The sequence below is a fragment of the Elephantulus edwardii genome, unplaced genomic scaffold (assembly GCF_000299155.1).
Source record: "Elephantulus edwardii isolate Elephantulus edwardi_28Jun2011 unplaced genomic scaffold, EleEdw1.0 scaffold00237, whole genome shotgun sequence".
NCBI lineage: Eukaryota > Metazoa > Chordata > Mammalia > Macroscelidea > Macroscelididae > Elephantulus > Elephantulus edwardii.
The window spans coordinates 3,290,352-3,309,326 of record NW_006399987.1 but is presented as its reverse complement, the minus strand read 5'-3'; the positions used below and the strand labels follow the sequence as shown (position 1 = coordinate 3,309,326).

General features: G+C 54.1%; 1 protein-coding gene across 1 annotated transcript in view; it reads left to right on the top strand.

Moving 5' to 3' along the window:
- The window catches only part of LOC102862502 (dedicator of cytokinesis protein 6-like), a 41,388-nt gene extending 23,552 nt beyond the window's left edge, over window positions 1–17,836 (top strand). The window contains exons 15-37 of the mRNA XM_006898851.1: window positions 153–323; window positions 743–882; window positions 975–1,144; window positions 4,615–4,775; window positions 4,889–5,071; window positions 5,438–5,564; window positions 5,827–5,911; window positions 6,102–6,198; window positions 6,363–6,497; window positions 6,716–6,910; window positions 7,133–7,291; window positions 7,384–7,484; window positions 8,694–8,886; window positions 8,973–9,116; window positions 13,660–13,791; window positions 13,876–13,890; window positions 15,002–15,133; window positions 15,252–15,341; window positions 16,199–16,435; window positions 16,686–16,829; window positions 16,910–17,016; window positions 17,263–17,424; window positions 17,794–17,836. Coding sequence (XP_006898913.1) covers window positions 153–323; window positions 743–882; window positions 975–1,144; window positions 4,615–4,775; window positions 4,889–5,071; window positions 5,438–5,564; window positions 5,827–5,911; window positions 6,102–6,198; window positions 6,363–6,497; window positions 6,716–6,910; window positions 7,133–7,291; window positions 7,384–7,484; window positions 8,694–8,886; window positions 8,973–9,116; window positions 13,660–13,791; window positions 13,876–13,890; window positions 15,002–15,133; window positions 15,252–15,341; window positions 16,199–16,435; window positions 16,686–16,829; window positions 16,910–17,016; window positions 17,263–17,424; window positions 17,794–17,836 — 3,123 coding nt within the window. The remainder of the gene's footprint in view (window positions 1–152; window positions 324–742; window positions 883–974; window positions 1,145–4,614; window positions 4,776–4,888; window positions 5,072–5,437; window positions 5,565–5,826; window positions 5,912–6,101; window positions 6,199–6,362; window positions 6,498–6,715; window positions 6,911–7,132; window positions 7,292–7,383; window positions 7,485–8,693; window positions 8,887–8,972; window positions 9,117–13,659; window positions 13,792–13,875; window positions 13,891–15,001; window positions 15,134–15,251; window positions 15,342–16,198; window positions 16,436–16,685; window positions 16,830–16,909; window positions 17,017–17,262; window positions 17,425–17,793) is intronic.
- Window positions 17,837–18,975: the final 1,139 nt, after the last annotated feature.

The window sequence follows — 18,975 nt, the reverse complement described above, 5'->3', positions numbered from 1 at the left end:
GCAGGTGATGGGCGGCGGCCTGGTGTGAACACCTGGAGGTGGGCAGGTGATGGGCGGCGGCCTGGTGTGAACACCTGGAGGTGGGCAGGTGATGGATGGCGGCCTGGTGTGAACACCTGCTGACTGCCACCCCCCACCTCCCCGCCGCACAGGTGGCCACACGGCTTCAGTCGGCCCCCAACCCGGCGGCGCTGCTGAGCCTGCGCATGGATTTCACCCGCGTCCTGTGCAGCCACGAGCACTACGTGACCCTCAACCTCCCCTGCTGTCCCCTGTCGCCCCCGGCCTCACCCTCACCCTCCGTATCCTCCACCACTTCCCAGGTGGGCCTGCCTGTCTTCTGGCTTCTCTCCTTGACCTGTGACCTCTCACCTTCAACCCATTTCCTACGGCTCTCTCGTCTTTGACCCTCTCACAGGAGGCCACAGTCCATCCAGATGGACCAGCCCCTCACCTGTGACACCTGATTCTGGGCTGTTTCCCAGGACGCCCGACCTCTCATTCTACCTGCTCAGCTCTGATCCTCAAGCCTCTGTTTGTGCTTTGACTTCTCCTTCTCCCAGATGGGTTTACCCTAGCTCTCACCTCTGACTTTTAACCCCATACCCACATCCAGATGGGTTCGCCTCAATCCCTCAACTGGTCCTTGACCTCATGACTCCACCTCTCAGACGACTTTAACGCATGACCCCTCACCTCTGACACCTGACCACTGGTCTTCTGCCATCCCTGATCTCTGCAGAGCTCTGCCTTCTCCAGTCAGGCCCCTGACCCCAAGGTGACCAGCATGTTTGAGCTGAGCGGGCCATTCCGCCAGCAGCACTTCCTGGCTGGCCTCTTGCTGACAGAGCTGGCACTGGCCCTTGAACCAGAGGCCGAGGGGTGAGCACAGATCCCTGTCAGCCTCGGGAGGTGGGGCAGGGGGGAGTTCAGGAGCCTGGCTGCCCCATCCTGAGCACCCCACTGCCCCGTAGAGCATCCCTGCTCCACAAGAAGGCCATCAGTGCCGTCCACAGCCTGCTCTGCAGCCACGACGCTGACCCCCGCTACGCAGATGCCACTGTGAAGGCCCGTGTGGCCGAGCTGTACCTGCCACTGCTCTCCCTCTCACGGGACACACTGCCACGGCTGCACGACTTTGCTGGTCAGTGGGCCAGGGCAGGATAGGGTCGCATGGTCCGGGGGTTTGAAGGCTCAAGGCATAGAAGAAGAAGGGTGGGAGTGCAGAGATAGAAGTAAGAACAACATAAAGCAGGTCAAGTGCAAACCCACTTTAACTTTTCTGAGCCTTGAGTTTCTCACCTTTAGAACACGGATGATAATAGCACCATTTACTACACTGAGTTTTGTGAGACCCTGGGAAGCTGTGGCACTGTCGTATTGTAAGCATGCACTACTAACTGTGAGATGTTATGACATTTATTATCATCTAAGAAAGTAGGATCTTGAGAACAGATGTCTTGGAGAAAGTGCGGCCAGAGTGCTCCTTAAAAGCAAGGATGGTGAAGCTTCATCTCACAGATTTGGTCATGTTGTTATGCTTGGAAAGGTGGAAGGTCAGCTAAGGAGAGGAAGACCCTCAGTGAGATGGATTGACACAGTGACTGTAGCAATGGGATCAAGCGTATCAGAGATGATAAGGACGGCACAGGATCAGGTAGAGTTTAAGTCTGTTGTTCATAAGGTCACTATGAGTCGTACTCAACTGGACAGCACTTAACCAGAACAAAGGCTGAGAGGAAAGGAAGGCAGACAGCAGCAGAGAGAGAGAATGGTAGGAGCCTCCTTCCGCGTATTTGCTCGCTCATTCCAGTATGGCGGGATGGTGTCCAGAAGTGCCAACTTGGGTTTGTGGGTTCATGTCTTCCATCAGTTTAGGGAAATCCTCAGCAATCATCTCTTGATTTTTTTCCCCCCTTTTGCCTCACTTTCTCTGTCTCCTCTCCTTCTGGGACTCCAATTACACGTATGTTGGACCTTGTGATCGGGGCTTGTGTTTGCTTGCTATATGCTCTGTTCTTGCTGTTGTGTTAACCCTCTACTGTTACTTATCATTGGATTCATCATGCTTATACTGTGTCTGGTCTTCTGATAAACACATCCATTGAGTTCTTCATTTTAGAAATTACATTTTTCAGTTATAAAATACCTTGTTTGGTTTGGGTTTTTATTTTTTGTTTGTAGATTCCAGTTATCTGTTAGAATTCTCCATAGTTTTTGTCCATCTTCTAGTTTTTATTTTCAACTCCTTATCTGCTGACACCAATTGCTTGGTCACTTACAGGTCAACTTTTATTTCTTTATTTTTCCTCTCATCAATTCCTTTATTTTGCCTTTTCATCCAGAGTGTGTTTCTTAATTGTATTTTGAACACTGTATGTGAAAGAACCAGGGGGTTTAGGGAGGGAGGAAAATGTGCAACAATGAATGAATTTTAAAAAAAATTGAAAAAAAGAAAAAACAGAGACTGAGGTAATACCAACTTTTTCTAGTGAATATTCCACTTCCACTCTCAGGCATTTAGGATAAGAGAAGCTAATTACCTTACTCCAGTCAAGAATTGAGAGGGGTTTAGGCTGAATTGGAATTTTTAAAAAACTTGTTTAAAAAGTCTCCAGGGTGAGACCTGTTTTTAATCTGCTCTCCCCTCTGGCGGGACTTGGTTTTGGGGTGGGGAGAGTGGATTTTTCTTTTTTAAGGTCATGTTGTTATTGAGTACCATAGAGTTGGAACTGACCCTAGGTGACCCTCCAGCAGGTTTTCAGAGTCAGTTAATCACACAGGAGCAAGAGATTGCCCATTCTTCTCCCGCAAAGCAACTGGTGGCCTTGAACTGCGTGCCTTTGAGGTTGCAGTGCAGCTTCTTGCCACTAGGCCACCACAGCACCCTTTTTAAGGTCATGTTGTTGTTGTTGTTGTTATGTGCCGTCTAGTCGCTTGCGACTCATAGTGACCCTGTGTACAACAGCCCTAAACTCCGCTCTGTCCTGTGCCAATCGCACTGTCTCTGACACTCACATCCCAATTATCCCAGTCACTGAACCAATCCACCTCATAGAGGGCCTTCCTCTCCTGCGCCGTCCCTCCACCCTCCCACGCATGATGTCCTTCTCCAAGGACCAGTCTCTCCTCACAACATGTCCAAAGTATGTTAGACGGAGCCTCAGAATCCTTGCCTCCAAGGAGCCACCCGGGTTAACCCTTTCCAGGACAAACCTGTTTGCTTTCCTAGCAGTCCATGATATTCTCAATACTCTTCTCCAGCACCACAGCTCAAAGGCATCAGTTCTCCTTCTATCTTCCTTGGTCATTGTCCAACTCTCTGATGCATAACAAGTGATTGCGAAGACCATGGCCTGTATCAGACACACCTTAGTCTCCAGAGAGACACCATTGCTCTTCAGTACTTTGGAGAGGTCCCTAACAGCAGACTTTCCCATGGTAATGCGCCTTTTAATTTCCTGGCTGCTGGTGCCAAGACTGTTGACTGTGGAGCCAAGCAAACTAAAACTGTGTACAATCTCAATCTCTTCAGTTATCTGTCTAAAGACATGCAACAGGTAAATGCTCGAGTTAAGATTTTAACTTAGTCTAGTTAAAAACCCCTGTGACCTTAAAGGTTACCTTAGGGGTTTTTAAGTAGACTAAGTTAAAATCTTAACTCGAGCATTTACCTGTTGCATGTCTTTAGACAGATAACCTTTCCAAGCCCCAACTTTATAATATAGGGGTGATAAAAGTACTTATCTCCTGGATTGTTTTGAAGATTGAGAGTTAATGCTTCTTTTTTATTATTATTATTATTTTGTGTGCGTGTACCGTCAAATCAGATCTGACTGGTGCAGGAGGATATTGCGCCTCCTTCTCCGGCAGAGCATCTGGTGGATTCGAACCGTGTACCTCTGAGATTGCAGTGCAGTTTCTTGCCACTAGGCCACCAGAGCTCCCCCGAGAGTTAATGCTTCTAGAGAACCCAGAACAGGGCGGGGCCCACTGTAAATGCTACCCAAGTGCTCAGTGATGCTGTGGAAGCCCTGTGCGCTGATTCTTCCAGTGGAGCTTCAATGATGCTGTACTAACAGTAATAGTAAGAAGCTGCACTGCAATCCCAGAGGTGCGCGGTTCAAATCCACCAGATGCAGTAATATTTTTGTTGCCCGGATCTTCATCCATGCTATGGGCCAGGGTGTGTTTTAAATGCGGAGCACAGAGCAGACAGAATTCTGGCCCTGGTGTCCTCAGTAGGGAGTTGTGCTGCTGACCCAAAGGTGTCACCACCCTGGTGGTTTGAACCCACCAGTGGCTCCCCAGGAGATAGATGGGAAATCACCAGCCCCACCATGTGATTTACAGCCTCCAGAGAACCCACAGGAGGATGAGCTGTAAGTCAGTTCTGGCACAACAGCATGGAGTTGAGCGGTGTGGAATAGACAATTCCACACTTTATCTAATTGTTTTAATTAGCTCTGGGATCAGCTAACTACAGACCTGAACCTAGTCTAGAGGGACAATATCCAGGAAGAATTCCTTAAAGAGGTGACCTTAGAGCTGGAATCTTAGACAGAAGGGCCAGCACTTACCCAGGCCTCATTCTCATTCTCATTGTCCCTCCAGAGGGCCCAGGTCAGCGGTCAAGGCTGGCTTCCATGCTCGACTCAGACACAGAAGGGGAAGGGGACACTGGAGGCACCATCAACCCCTCTGTGGCCATGGCCATCGCGGGTGGGCCGCTGGCCCCTGGCTCCCGGGCCAGCATCTCTCAGGGGCCACCAACAGTAAGTACAGGGCTTGTGCCCAGAGCCTGTATCCATGTGCGTGAGAGGAATTGAATAATGAGGTTCACACTGACCAAACACTTCCTGAAAACCTGTCCTCTCTCTGACCCCAGGCTTCTCGCTCAGGCAGCACTCTCTCTGCGGAGTCCAGCCGGACCCTGCTGGTGTGTGTCCTCTGGGTGCTGAAAAATGCAGAGCCAGCCCTGCTGCATCGCTGGGCCGCAGACCTGGCCCTCCCGCAGCTCGGTGGCCTCTTGGACTTGCTGCACCTGTGCCTGGCTGCCTTTGGGCACAAGGTTGGAGGGGATGGGCAGGGAACTGGGGTGCAGAAGGCAGGCTGGGTGTGGAGCACACAGCAGAGTCTGTGGGGCTGTGGTTCTGTGGGTGAGTGAGGGTAAGGGGGTGGATTGTTTCTATGCACTAGTTTCTGAAGAAGTGAAGGTAAAAGAATAGACAATATTTTTTTGCTAAGCCAAGCAGTAAACAGAGACTTTTCTTTATGAATAGACTTTTGAAGGTTCTGAGGGCTTGAGATTAAGTGATATACTATGCATCAAACATGGGTCCTGGAGATAGGAAAGAACCTAAGAGGGAACTTAGGCTGGCCCAGGTCCCACAGAAAGAGGCAGGACCAGCTTTGAACTCCAGTCCTCCCCCTCCAGGGGAAAAAGGCCTTCGAGCGCATCAACAGCCTGACCTTCAAGAAGTCACTGGACATGAAGGCTCGCCTAGAGGAAGCCATTTTGGGGACCATCGGAGCGCGACAGGAGATGGTTCGGCGGAGTCGTGGTGAGTGCTGGACGCCTCACGCAGCCCCCACCTGCTGCTCCCAGCCGTATCCTCGGCCCCTCAGGAGAGCAGCCCTCCCTAGCCCTCGGTACGGCTCCAAGCAGGACTTCCACACATTTGTGTGTATCTGGTTTCCCCTATGTTCTCACATGCTATCATGTCTAAGCGTATGTCCACTCACTCACCCAGCCTCTGCGTCACCCTGGGTCTCTGTGGGCTGACCCACCCCCCATGCGTCACGCTGTGTCCGTGTGTGTCTCAGAGAGAAGCCCATATGGGAACCAGGAAAACGTCCGCTGGCGGAAAAGCATCACACACTGGAGGCAGACCTCGGACCGCGTGGACAAGTGGGTGTGGGCTGCACGGGCTTCACTGGGCTCAGACCAGTTTCCAGGGGGCTGGCACCCTGCCCCCAGAACAGCCAAGGAGGGCAGAGAGTTCAGTCGTGGGGTGGACCCCGGCTCTGACTCCCCTAAGAGAGTTCAGTCGTGGGGTGGACTCCGGCTCTGACTCCCCTAAGTTCCTCTTCTCCTCCAGGACCAAAGATGAAATGGAACATGAGGCCTTGGTAGATGGGAACCTGGCGACGGAGGCGAGTCTGGTGGTTCTGGACACCCTGGAGATCATTGTGCAGGTACGGCTTGACCCAGCAGCCGCCCTGACTCCAACTCCACCACGGTGCCTTGTGATCTCTGACTCTGACTTCCTATAATCACCCTCTCCCTGACCCCATGACCACCCGGACCTCCTAACGCCTGGCCGTCTGATACCTTTTGGCTGGTGAATTCTGTTCTGCAGACAGTGATGCTGTCAGAGGCCCGGGAGAGCGTCTTGGGGGCGGTGTTGAAGGTCGTGTTGTTCAGTCTGGGCAGTGCGCAGAGTGCCCTCTTCCTGCAGCATGGCCTGGCCACCCAGCGGGCCCTGGTGTCCAAGGTGAGCACCACCACTTGTACACCGTGACGTTGAGCATTACAGCCCAGCGTGCATGTGCCGAGCACCGACTGGGTGCCAGCAACTCCACGGGCAGAGATTCCCCGGCTGCCGTGACAGAGGGCAGCTGAGGCTCCGGGTGGCACGGTCGCTTCGGCTCAGATCTGCCATATCCCCTCGCTCCCCCGGCCCCGTCCCCCACCTGGGACCTTCGGCACCAGGATGGGGAGGGACTGACCGGTGTCTGCTTGGCTCCCGGGCAGTTCCCAGAGCTGCTGTTTGAGGAGGACACGGAGCTGTGCGCTGACCTCTGCCTGCGGCTCCTGCGTCACTGTGGCAGCCGCATCAGCGCCGTCCGCACGCATGCCAGCGCCTCCCTGTACCTCCTCATGCGCCAGAACTTCGAGATCGGCAACGTGAGTGCCGGGTGGGGCGTAGGTGGTGGGCCTACAGATAGCGGGCGCAGGTGTGAGACCGTGGCAGCTGCTGGGGGTCTCAGTAGAGTGAGGGGCCGTGATAAAGTGGGGGATGCTTTTTGCGCACAGGCTTCTCAGGGGGCTGTATAGTAAGAGCTGGAGGAGGTCCGGGTGTGTGGGCCCAAGACCCACCGGTGCCCGCTCCCACCTCCACCCACACAGAACTTTGCCCGAGTGAAGATGCAGGTGACCATGTCGCTCTCGTCTCTGGTGGGGACCACGCAGAACTTCAGTGAGGAGCACCTGCGGCGGTCACTCAAGACCATGCTCACCTACGCCGAGGAGGACGTGGGGCTGCGGGACAGCACCTTCGCCGAGCAGGTGACGCCCGCCGGCCCGACCCCACACTGCCACTTCCCACCGGCCCCTTCGCTTCCCGGCACCCTCATTGCCGCCCGCGTCCCCGGCTCCAGGTGCAGGACCTGATGTTCAACCTGCACATGATCCTGACGGACACGGTGAAGATGAAGGAGCACCAGGAGGACCCTGAGATGCTCATCGACCTCATGTACAGGTGGGCAGGGCCAGGTGGGACCTCCATCACTCCGCAGGTGCGACAGTGGTGGGGGGGGAACAGCTGAAAGGAGGGAGCAGATGCGTGCCCAGGTAGCAGAGGGACGAGTGAGGAGGGCAGGTAGGGAGAGCCCGGGAAAGTAGCAGAGCAGATCATTACAAGAGAGGGCCTGAGTAAGGTTAGCAGGTGCGTGAGAAGGTGTCAGATACACAGACAGCCGAGGCGAGGGCAGATGATGATGCCTGACGCGATTAGGACATGTGAGGAGGCCAGGTGGGAGACAGGTGAGCTGCAAACAGCTGATGGGTGAACAGGTCCGAGGAGGACAGCGTGGAGGAGAAGGGAGGGTGTTTAGTAAGACACAGAGTCGGGAGCGGTGGGCGGGTGCCGGCGTGAGGGAAGGTGATATGGAAGGAGGGGGGCTGGAGTAGACAGGTGAGCAGGTGCAGGGACGTGGGGTGTAAGGGAGGAGAGGAGCGAGTGGGGCCAGGCGGTAATGAAGGCAACTCCACAGGTGGAGTAAACTGAGAAGGAGATGGGAGAGGGTGGTAAGCTGCGGGAGAGTGAAGGTTGGATGAGTGGGGAAGCAGGTGAATAGCGGTACAGGTGAAATGATGATGAGCAGATGAGGAGAGGCGAGTGAGAAGAAAGGAGAGGGGCTGGACAGGAAAGGGGATAGGTGAGAGGATGGAGAAGTGAGGGAGTGCACTGGCGAGGAGACAGGTGAGGAATGGATAGACGGGGGTGCAGGTGATAGGATGGGCAGGTGAGGAGACAGGTGAGGAATGGATAGACGGGGGTGCAGGTGATAGGATGGGCAGGTGAGGAGACAGGTGAGGAATGGATAGACGGGGGTGCAGGTGATAGGATGGGCAGGTGAGGAGACAGGTGAGGGACTGGATAAATGAGGATGCAGGTGATAGGATGGGCGGGTAAGGAGACAGGTGAGGGAAACAGACTGGTGAGACAGAATACAGATCAGGAATGAATAGAAGAGGACGCAGGTAACAGGATGGACAGGTGAGGAATGGATAGACAAGGAGACAGGTGAAAGAATTGGACAGGTTGGGGAGTGGCTGAGGGGATGGACTGGAGAATGGGGTGTATCGGTGAGGATCCCGGCTGGTCACTAGGGCAGACACAGTAGTGAGGTGGGACCAGGAGGGCAGGATGCGCCCCATCCTCTCACGCCCCTCATCTGGGCCGCAGGATCGCCCGGGGCTACCAGGGCTCCCCAGACCTGCGGCTGACGTGGCTGCAGAACATGGCAGGCAAGCACGCGGAGCTGGGCAACCACGCCGAGGCCGCCCAGTGCATGGTGCACGCGGCCGCCCTGGTGGCCGAGTACCTCGCCCTGCTCGAGGACAGCCGCCACCTGCCCGTGGGCTGCGTCTCCTTCCAGGTGAGTGAGGTGGTGTGCCAGGGGGTGGACGTGCTGGGCAGGGACGTGCTGGGCAGGCACGGGGACTGATGCCGTCTCCCACCCAGAACATCTCGTCCAACGTGCTGGAGGAGTCGGCCATCTCCGACGACATCCTGTCGCCCGACGAGGAGGGCTTCTGCACGGGGAAGCACTTCACGGAGCTGGGACTGGTGGGGCTGCTGGAGCAGGCGGCCGCGTACTTCACCATGGTGAGCCGGCAGCACAGGGTCAGTGGGAACCTGCCTCTCCGGGAGGGGGACAGAAAAAAGGGCCCTGGGAACCTCATTTACCTGTTGCCGTTGAATTGATTGCGATTTGTAGCGGCGCAGTGGACAGAGCAGAACTGCCCTGTAGAGTTTCCATTGTTTGGATCTTTATAGAAGCGGATTGCCACACAGAGAGAGAGAGAGAGAGAGAGAGAGAGAGAGAGAGTGTGTGTGTGTGTGTGTGTGTGTGTGTGTGTGTCCCTCCTTCCCCGGCAGAGCATCTCAGACTGCCACATCTTTATCCCGTACAGCATCTGGTGGGTCCATACCACTGACCTTTGACATAGCAGCACTGACCACTTGACCACTGCACCAGCAGACCTCCCACTGACCCTCAGAGGCCCCGTTATCTTTGGTGGCCGAGCCTCTAGGTAGTTGTGCTGCTGATGCCAAGTTGGAGCCTCTCCGGCAGTGGAGACCCGCCAGTGGCTCTGCGGAGAAGGAAGGGCACTCTCCTCCCAGGCCAGTTACAGACTCCACACACTCCCTGGGGGCCAGCCAGAGTTCCAGCTCAACGCACGAAGTTGGAGATGAGAGGGAGTCGGCACTCAGACTCTCTGTCACGATGTATGCACTTTGCTCTAGAACATTCCGAGTGCACATTAGAGAAGAAAATAGCCGTGTGACGCCCACAGCCCTCAGCCAGCCTCCACCATACTCCTGCGTCCCGTCTTGTCTCTGCTTTGCCCCCCACAGCACGCTTTTTTAATCATAGCTTTTCTTTTTTGTGCATCAACCCCCAAAATTTTCACTGATCAAAAAAGCCACTCATAGCCGTCTGCTGGAGTTTTTCGGACCCTTGCTGCTTTGTGTGGTCTGCAGGCTCAGGCCTTTACCAAGAACACAGGCTGCTGGGCCAGAATCAGGCCCTGCCTTTCAACAAGAACCCGGATGTTCAGATCCCAGACACTTCTTAAAACAATCACAGATGCAGGGAGAAAAGTGCAACAATGAATGGATGGAAATCCAAAGTCTCTGTAAATTTTTATTAAAATTAATAATAATGTGCCGTCGAGTCGTTTGTGACTCATAACGACCCTCTGTACAACAGCCCTAAACCGTGCTCTATCCTGTGCCAATCTCATTGCCTCTGACAAAAAAACCAACAATCACAGATGGCTATCTCATATGCAGGAGTAACCCCAGGATAGCCTTTATCCCAGACAAACACTCATGGAAAGTATTCTCACATCTCAGCAAGTTAACAGGAATTCTTTACTCTCTCTTAATCCTTATTACAAGAAAAGTGATCCGACAGAGTGCGGAAAGTATCGAACAGTATCATTGGTATCACATGCAAGGAAGATTCTGCTGAAGATTATCCAAAAACGACTGGAACAGCACATCAGCAGAAAACCGCCATATGTGCATGCTGGATTTAGAAAATTCTCTGGTACTAGGGATATTATAGCTAATGTCAGATGGATCTTAGCTGAAAGCAGAGAGTACCAGAGGAATGTCTATCTTCATTGACTATGCAAAGGCATTTGACTGTGTGGATCACAACAAACTCTGTGACTCTGAGAAGAATGGCAATCCTAGAACACTTGATTGTGCTTATGTGAAACCTATATTTGGACCAGGAGGCAGTCGTCCAAACAGAGCAAGGAAACACTGCATGGTCCAAAATTGGGAAGGGTGTATGCCAAGGATGTGTCCTAATCTGCATATCTTCCCAATCTATATGCAGAACAGATTATCCGGGATGCTGGGCTCTGTGAGGAGAAATGTGGCATCAGGATTAGAGGTAGACTCATCAACAATCTGTGTTATGCAGATGACACAACCTTGTTTTCTGAAACTGAGAAGGACCTGAAGCACTTGCTGCAGAAGGTCAAGGACTGCAGCCTTCAATATGGATTGAAGCTCAACATCAAGAAAACAAAGATTCTCACCACTGGGATGATTGGCAACATCATGGTAGACGGTGACAATAAGAGATTGCTCACAGCTTCAGTTTGGTTAACTCTACAGTAACTCTCTCGGCACCAGCAGCCAGGAAATTAAAAGACGTATTGCGGTGGGAAAGTCTGCTGTTAGGGACCTCTCCAGGGTACTGAAGAGCAATGGTGTCAGTCTGGAAACTAATGTGAACCTGATACAGGCCATGGTCTTTGCATTTACTTGCTATGCATCAGAAAGCTAGACAACGACCAGGGATGATAGAAGGAGAATTGATGCCTTTGAGCTGTGGTGCTGGAGAAGAGTATTGAATATACCATGAGCTGCTAGGAGAACAAACAGGTTCATTCTAAAGAGGATGAGATCAGACTGCTCCTTGGGGTCAAGGATTCTGAAGCTTCATCTGACATACTTTGGACATGTTGCAAGGAGGGACCAGTCCTTGGAGAGGGACATCATGCTTGGAAGAGTGGAGGTCATCTGACATACTTTGGACATGTTGCAAGGAGGGACCAGTCCTTGGAGAGGGACGTCATGCTTGGAAGAGCGGAGGGACAGCGCAGGAGGGGAAGACCCTCAATGAGGTGGACTGATTCAGTGACTGGGTGATGGGGATAGGTGTGTCGGAGACAGTAAGATTGCCACAGGATAGAGCAGGGTTAGGGCTGTTGTGACTCATAGGTCACTATGAGTCACAAGCGACTCAATGGCACATCACAACAACAATCCTCATTAAGAGACTAGGGAGCTCTGGTGGCTTAGTGGTAAGGAGTTGCGCTGCCAACACAAAGGTACCCAGTTCACATCCACCAGCTGCTTCGTGGGAGAAAGATGGGCAGCCTCCTCCTGTACGATTTACAGCCTCTGAAAACTGGAGAGTCAGCTATGGATCGGTTCCAACTCAACGGTACACAACAGCAACACCAGTCCTTGTGGCCTTGCGTATTTCAGATCTTGTTTGAGAGCTGGTAGGGTTTTTGCATGAGCATCCATGTGGAGCCCACCCTAAATTTGGGACTGAAAGATCTTAAACCAATCAAGTCCATTCTGACTCGTGGAGACCCCAGAGGACCGAGTAGACCTGCCCTGCAGGGGTAGACCTTTCCACGGGCAGACTGCCACGTGAGCAGCTAGACGGTTCGAACCCAGTGACTTTCTGCTTAGTGCCTGACTACTTGAAACACTGCACCACCAGGGCTCCTGACGCCTCTCTTACCACATGCTGTGGTGTTGATTCCAACCCGTGGTGCCCCTCCATCGTGGGTTTTCTCCTGAAGATCAGCTGATGGATTCAAACCACCAACCTTTCAGGGAGAAACCCAGTATACTATGTACTGTGCCATCAGGGTTCCTGGGCACCTCCCTTAAGTCTCTTTCTTTCTCGCCTCCTTTAATCTAGAGGGAAAAACAATTTAGGCATCCATTCGCTGTGTCCCTCTCTTTAAGATAGGAGTTTTATCTATTTCCTGATTGTTGAATTGTTAGAATTGTCTTTTCTCCACTGTTGTAAAAGGGGCTTCACCTTGAGTTTTTCTTCCAGCTGTTCTTGCCTTGTTTGCACGAAGGCTGTAGGTTTCTCCTGCATGTGATCAGGGAGGCCTGGACTTTTATTCCAGGTTACTGGCCTGGGGGCAGCCCTAGAATGATTTTGAAGGGACAGTGTCACCAGGCCCTGGGATGGGGGGTGTCATATTTGGGGGTTCTTTAATGGTTAGATGCAGAGGCCCAGTCAGGTTCACTGTCCAAGTCTCTGGAGGTTTCTCTAAATGCCATTCCCTTCCTACCACTGGCCAGACGTCAGCGACACAGAGTTGGTCACTTCTAAAGTAGAGCCAGCCCTGCTGCCCAGTCACTTGACTCAAGGCGACCCTGTAGGACTGACTAGAACTGGACAGACCAGAACAACCCGCAGGTGTGCTCTCTCCGGAAGCGCCGTCACATCATCCGTGGGTCGGCTGGTGGGTTCAGTGGCTGAGCTGTCCTCAGCTGAGCGAGTGACCACTGCACCACTAGACCCTCTTTCTCTCACTCCTAGCGATGTTGTTTTCATCGCTGTTCTTTTTTGTTAGTCTCAGTGACAAGTCCCTCAGAGAGAGAAAGCAGAGGGTGGGCCTGACCTCTGACAGTGGGCAGACAGCCCATGGAGCCTGCTGGGTGCCAGGCACAGCTGGGGACAGGGGGCACCCACCACAGGAGAGAGCACATTCCTGGACGCAGTTGGGAGTGGGCACCAAGCCAGATGGGCCAGGGTTCAGGGCGTAGCGCTAGGGAGCCTCCCCCCTCTCCCTAGTTCTCTCATTTTCCCTTTGACCAGTGGAGAGCATAATGGGATCCCCTCTGTGAAGGGACATGGGGAAAGAAAGGGCCAGTGTACACAGAATGTGGTGTGCAGTAGGACTCGGCAGATGAGGTAGAGACCACCTAGGGTCCTCCATGGGTCACACAGGAAGATGAGAGCCCCATCTGGAGTAGGGGTAGTCAGGGTGGGCTTCCTGGAAGAGGTGATGTGGAAGCAGAGCCTGGATGGTAGGAGGGAGCGCTGCGTGCTGAGGAACCTGATGACCTTCCTCTCCTCCCCACTTAGGGTGGGCTCTACGAGGCGGTGAATGAGGTCTACAAGACCCTCATCCCCATCCTGGAAGCCCACCGTGATTACAAGAAGCTGGCTGCCGTGCACGGCAAACTGCAGGAGGCCTTCACCAAGATCATGCAGCAGGTGGGTCCCCCACCTCCCTCTCAGACCCCTCCCCAGTGGCCCGGACCCCGGCCTCTACTGACCCTGTCCTTTCTCTCCCCGCAGAGCTCCGGCTGGGAGGTGAGTTGGCCCTGATGGCCACTGCCCCTGGGGTCCTGGTGACAGCTGGCCAGCAATGGTCAGGGACCACCAGGGGGCGCTGGAGGCACACAGCCAGCCACCCAGTCATGCAGGGGGCTGGGCTCAGTGGGCCCAGTGCACCCCTACTCCTCACCACTCCCCGAAGGTCCGAGCTGTGACTCACCCAGCTGGGAACGCTCCACAGACACCCCTCCCTCCAGGGCCTTATCGGTCACCATGGGGAGGGGGCCGTGACTCCTTCCTGCCATCTGTCCCTGCTGCTGTTTTTCTGTCTCTCCCTGTCCCTCTGTCTCTCCCTGTCTCTGTGCATCTCTCCCTGTCTCTCTCGCCTCTCTCCCTATCTCCTCAACCCCTCCACCACCACCCCCTTCCCTACTTGAGTCTATTTTTAGGCATCTCCTAGTTTGGGGAGAATTTTCTGGCCAAAGATGGCAGGAACCCAGAATTGGGGCAGGCGGGGTGGGGCAGGGTGTGGTAAGCAGGCCTCCTCCCCGCTCCTCTCCCCTCCCTTCGCCACCCCCAGCCCTGTTCTTTACCCATGGGGCCATGTAACTAAGTCCCTGGGTGGGTGAGCTCTGACCTCTCTCATGACTTTATCTCTCTCTCTGCCCTTTCCATGCCCGCCCACCCACTGGATCTGCCTGGGTAAGTGAACTAGACCCACCCCCCTCCCTTCAGGGGATGTAGAAGGAAGAGATGATGCCCTAGATCCCCTAGAACTAGGGTCCCAGAGCTTCTCTCCTTGAGTGAGAGAAGCCAGGCCTTCCTTCAGCCACACAAGCATTTATTGAGCACCTACTGTATGTCCAGCCCCAGTCTCAATTTCAAATTGGGATCCAGAACTGCAGGAGGGCAGGCTAAAGAGAAGCGCTGCCTTTGTTAGACATGGGTGCCCATATGGGCGAGGCAGGTGGCAAAGAGGGTGTAGGCTGAGGGGAGTGGTCCCGGCTCAGCCCTGATGTTCTAAGGCACCTTGATATTCTGAGTTCCCTCGCCTGCGCCCACCTGCCCTGTGGGGCTTGCAGACAGCCACCTCCTGGGCAGGGAGACCTCCCGAGGGGCCTCCCATGCAGCATTCTCCCTCTCACAGCCCCAGCGAGTGTTCGGGACATACTTCCGTGTGGGCTTCTACGGCGCCCGCTTTGGGGACCTGGATGAACAAGAGTTTGTGTACAAGGAGCCATCCATCACGAAGCTGGCCGAGATTTCCCACCGGCTAGAGGCACGTCCCCGTGGGGGGAGTAGGGCTAGGCACCGGGCTACAGTCTCTGGGGTCATAGGGTGCCCTGGGTTGGGGTGGGGGCTGTACCCGTTCATCCTGAATCAACCCGTCTCCCCAGGAGTTCTACACGGAGCGCTTTGGGGAAGACGTGGTTGAGATTGTCAAAGACTCAAATCCCGTGGACAAATCCAAGCTCGAGCCACAGAAGGTGAGGGGCTCCCAACCACCCCTCCAGGGAACCCCTAAATCTTGTACTCAGGAAGGCTACAAGTACTCTTTTCTCTAGATTCTCAGACCTATTTCTCTGTGCAGAAATACACTGTTGTCTATTCTGACTCCCAGCAACCCTGTAGGACAGAAAAGAACTCCTCAGAGTTTCCAACATTATTGGTTCAGATACACCAGCCACTCTTGAAGAGGAATGGGCAGTCTTTTTTCATTAAAATTTACAGCCTCATAAGGGTTTCATGAGACATTTTCATTAATGAATCAGTTGTAATTAACATTATAAAACGTATATGAACAACTGAATGAAAGCCAATGATCTGTCAACTTTCACTCAAATTAATTAAAAAAAAAATAATAATACTCCCTGCGAGCTCTGGTGGCCTAGTAGCAAGAAGCTGCACTGCTATCCCTAAGGTGCATGGTTCGAATCCACCAGATGCTCTGCTGGAGAAGGAGGGGCAATCTCATTCTGCACCAGTCAGATCTGATTTGATGGTGCGCGCGCGCGCACACACACACACACACACACCATACTCCCCTTCCAAATCCCCACGGAGGGTCATCATAAGCCATAATCGAATTTTTGCGAGTGGAGTTTGGAGTTTTAACTTCTAATCGGGTTCGGGTGTCTTTTTTCCTGTAGAGCAAGAACCAAACCTTTCCGTTACCAGCCAAGCACTCACTTCACTGTGCCACCAGAGCCCCCCTCATATTCCTGAGGGACCCCAAATCCTATTCTTGAGGGATTCCCAGACATCCACAGGGAGACCTACGAATGCCAGGTTCAGATGCGGGGCTGAGGGCTGGGCGCCGTCCTCACTGTACGCCCCACCCCAGGCCTACATCCAGATCACCTACGTGGAGCCCTACTTCGACACCTACGAGCTCAAGGACCGCGTCACCTACTTCGACCGCAACTACGGGCTGCGCACCTTCCTGTTCTGCACGCCTTTCACGCCGGACGGGCGTGCACACGGGGAGCTGCCGGAGCAGCACAAGCGCAAGACGCTGCTGAGCACGGCCCACGCCTTCCCCTACATCAAGACGCGCATCCGCGTGTGCCACCGCGAGGAGGTGCGCGCGCGGGGACCCCGGGGGGGCCACTCATGCCTCCTGCCCCGAGCCTGAGAGTTCAAGGAGCCCGGCCTAAAGCCCCTACACCCACAGGCTCCAGGCACGGGCTGGACCCAACCACAGCAAAGCCCCCCCAGAGCCGGATAGACCCAAGCAGAGCCCCACATTCACCAGGACCCCGTGGGGTCCAGCTGCTCCGTGTGGCTGGGGTCAGCACACCTGAGTGCAAGCTTCCTCCCATACCCCACAGACAGTGCTGACCCCAGTGGAGGTGGCCATCGAGGACATGCAGAAGAAGACACGGGAGCTGGCCTTTGCCACCGAGCAGGATCCACCAGATGCCAAGATGCTGCAGATGGTGTTGCAGGGCTCCGTGGGGCCCACCGTGAACCAGGCACGGCTGGCGGGAGGGGCAGGCAGCCTGGGACCTCAGGAACCAGGCAGGGGCTTTCACAAGTCCTTCTGGCCCCACAGGGTCCCCTGGAGGTGGCCCAAGTGTTTCTGGCTGAGATTCCAGAAGACCGCAAGCTCTTCAGACATCACAACAAGCTGCGGCTTTGTTTCAAGGACTTCTGCAAGAAGTAGGCGCTGCAGCCCCTCCTGCACCTTCTGCCTGCCTGCCCCCGCCCCTCCGTGCCTCTGCCTGCCTGATTAAACCCCCACTACAGCCTTCAAACCTGACCCCACTGTGGATCTGCTGCCCGATTCCCATGACATCCCCCCACCCCAAGCTCTGTGACCCATGATAGCTGCTCCCTGTGAGTCTGCCCCTCTATGCTCCTGACCCCCCGCTTCTGCCTGGTCTCCATTTCTCTCCCTACCAACAGGTGCGAGGACGCACTTCGGAAGAACAAGACCTTGATCGGGTCGGACCAGAAGGAGTACCATCGGGAGATGGAGCGTAACTACTGCCGCCTGCGGGAGGCGCTGCAGCCCCTGCTCACCCAGCGTCTGCCCCAGCTGCTGACACCCGCCACACCTAGCCTCAGGTGCCTGAACCTGAGTTTTGCTCCCACCTAGGAAAGATAGACATGGAGGGGCTGTCAACACATGCATGGTGACACTCGTGTTTGCATCTCTGCACCAGAATGTGACTATTTCTGTGTGTACAAATGTAGCCCTTTCATAGCCCAATGGAGTCACTGCCTGGATACAGAGCCTCCGTTTCCATTATCTGGGAAATGGGGATAATGCATGTCTCCCATGGTATATGCTAAGAGAAAATCTTGGTCTGGAGGATGTAAAAGGGGCAAGGGACACCTAGAAGGATCCTGGGAGGAGGGAAAGGTGGCAGGTTGGAGAGCCCCGTGGAACCTGCAGGCCTGTGAAGGTGGTGACCCACCCCTTTTGCCCCCCAGGAACTCCCTGAACAGATCGAGTTTCCGTAAAGCTGACTTCTGAGCCCGCAGGATCCTGAGACTACAACAGAAGAGCCAGGCTCCCGGCCTCAGCTGTCCTTTCCTGGGAGTCTCCCCATTTCCCACTCCTCCAGGGGGGTGGCACGCAGCAGGCGGGGCTGGGCCCTCTGTCTGTCTGTCTGTCCCCATCTGTGTGCACTGATGCTTCTTGCCTTTTTTTAATTTAAAATGGTTTTTTTGTAAGCAATCTGATCCGTGCAGTGTGGTCACTGGGGCTGGGGACACAGCAGTGACAACATCACACAGGAATTCACTCCTGCCCCTGTAAGAGCTGAGCTTTGAGTGGGGGAGGCCCCACAGGAATTAACAATGTCACACGCCCACCCACCAGGAATAAGAGTGGCATTTGTCAAGGCCTGCTGGGTCCATCCACTGGGTGGATTTGAACTGCCAACCTTTTCTGAGAGCAAACCATTTATACCACCCAGAGTGTAATGGTCCTCAGGAATGTAATAAAGCAAGACCCATGGACCAGCTGGGGGGTTTGAACTGTCACTTTCTTTTGGCAATCCAACACTTAACCACTAAGCCACTGGGGCGCCTTAGCTGTTGTTAGGTGCTTTCTGGTTAACCTGGACTCATAACAGCCCCAAACGACAGACTGAAACCCTGCTTGGACCTGCCTCATCCTTACAATCGCCGCTGTGTTTAAGCTGTTACAGTCACTGTGTCAAATCACCCTCTTGAGGGTCTTTCTCTCCTTCACTGACCCTTTTTCCAAGTATAACGCCCTTTGCCAAGGACCAGCCCTCCCGGTAACATACCAAGTGATCAGGAAGTCTTCGGTTTTCACTTCTAAGGGGCCTTCCGCCTGCACGTCTAGGTCCCTTTGCTCTTTTGACAAACCATTTTATGCTGAAGACTTGTCAACACCGCAATTCAAAGGCATCAATTAACCCTCTATTCCTATTCATTGTGCAACTTTCACATGCATATGAAGCAATTGAAAAGACCCATTGGTTGGCTGGGTCTATTGTCCCCATTTTACAGATGGGGAAACTGAGGCACACTTGCTGGGGTTGGGGTCAGCCTAAGCAATTGCCCCTGTCCGTGCAGCCTCGCACTAGGCCACCCTCTCCTACCCTGGCGGTCACGCCACCCAGTCCGAGGCCTGCGCTGGGC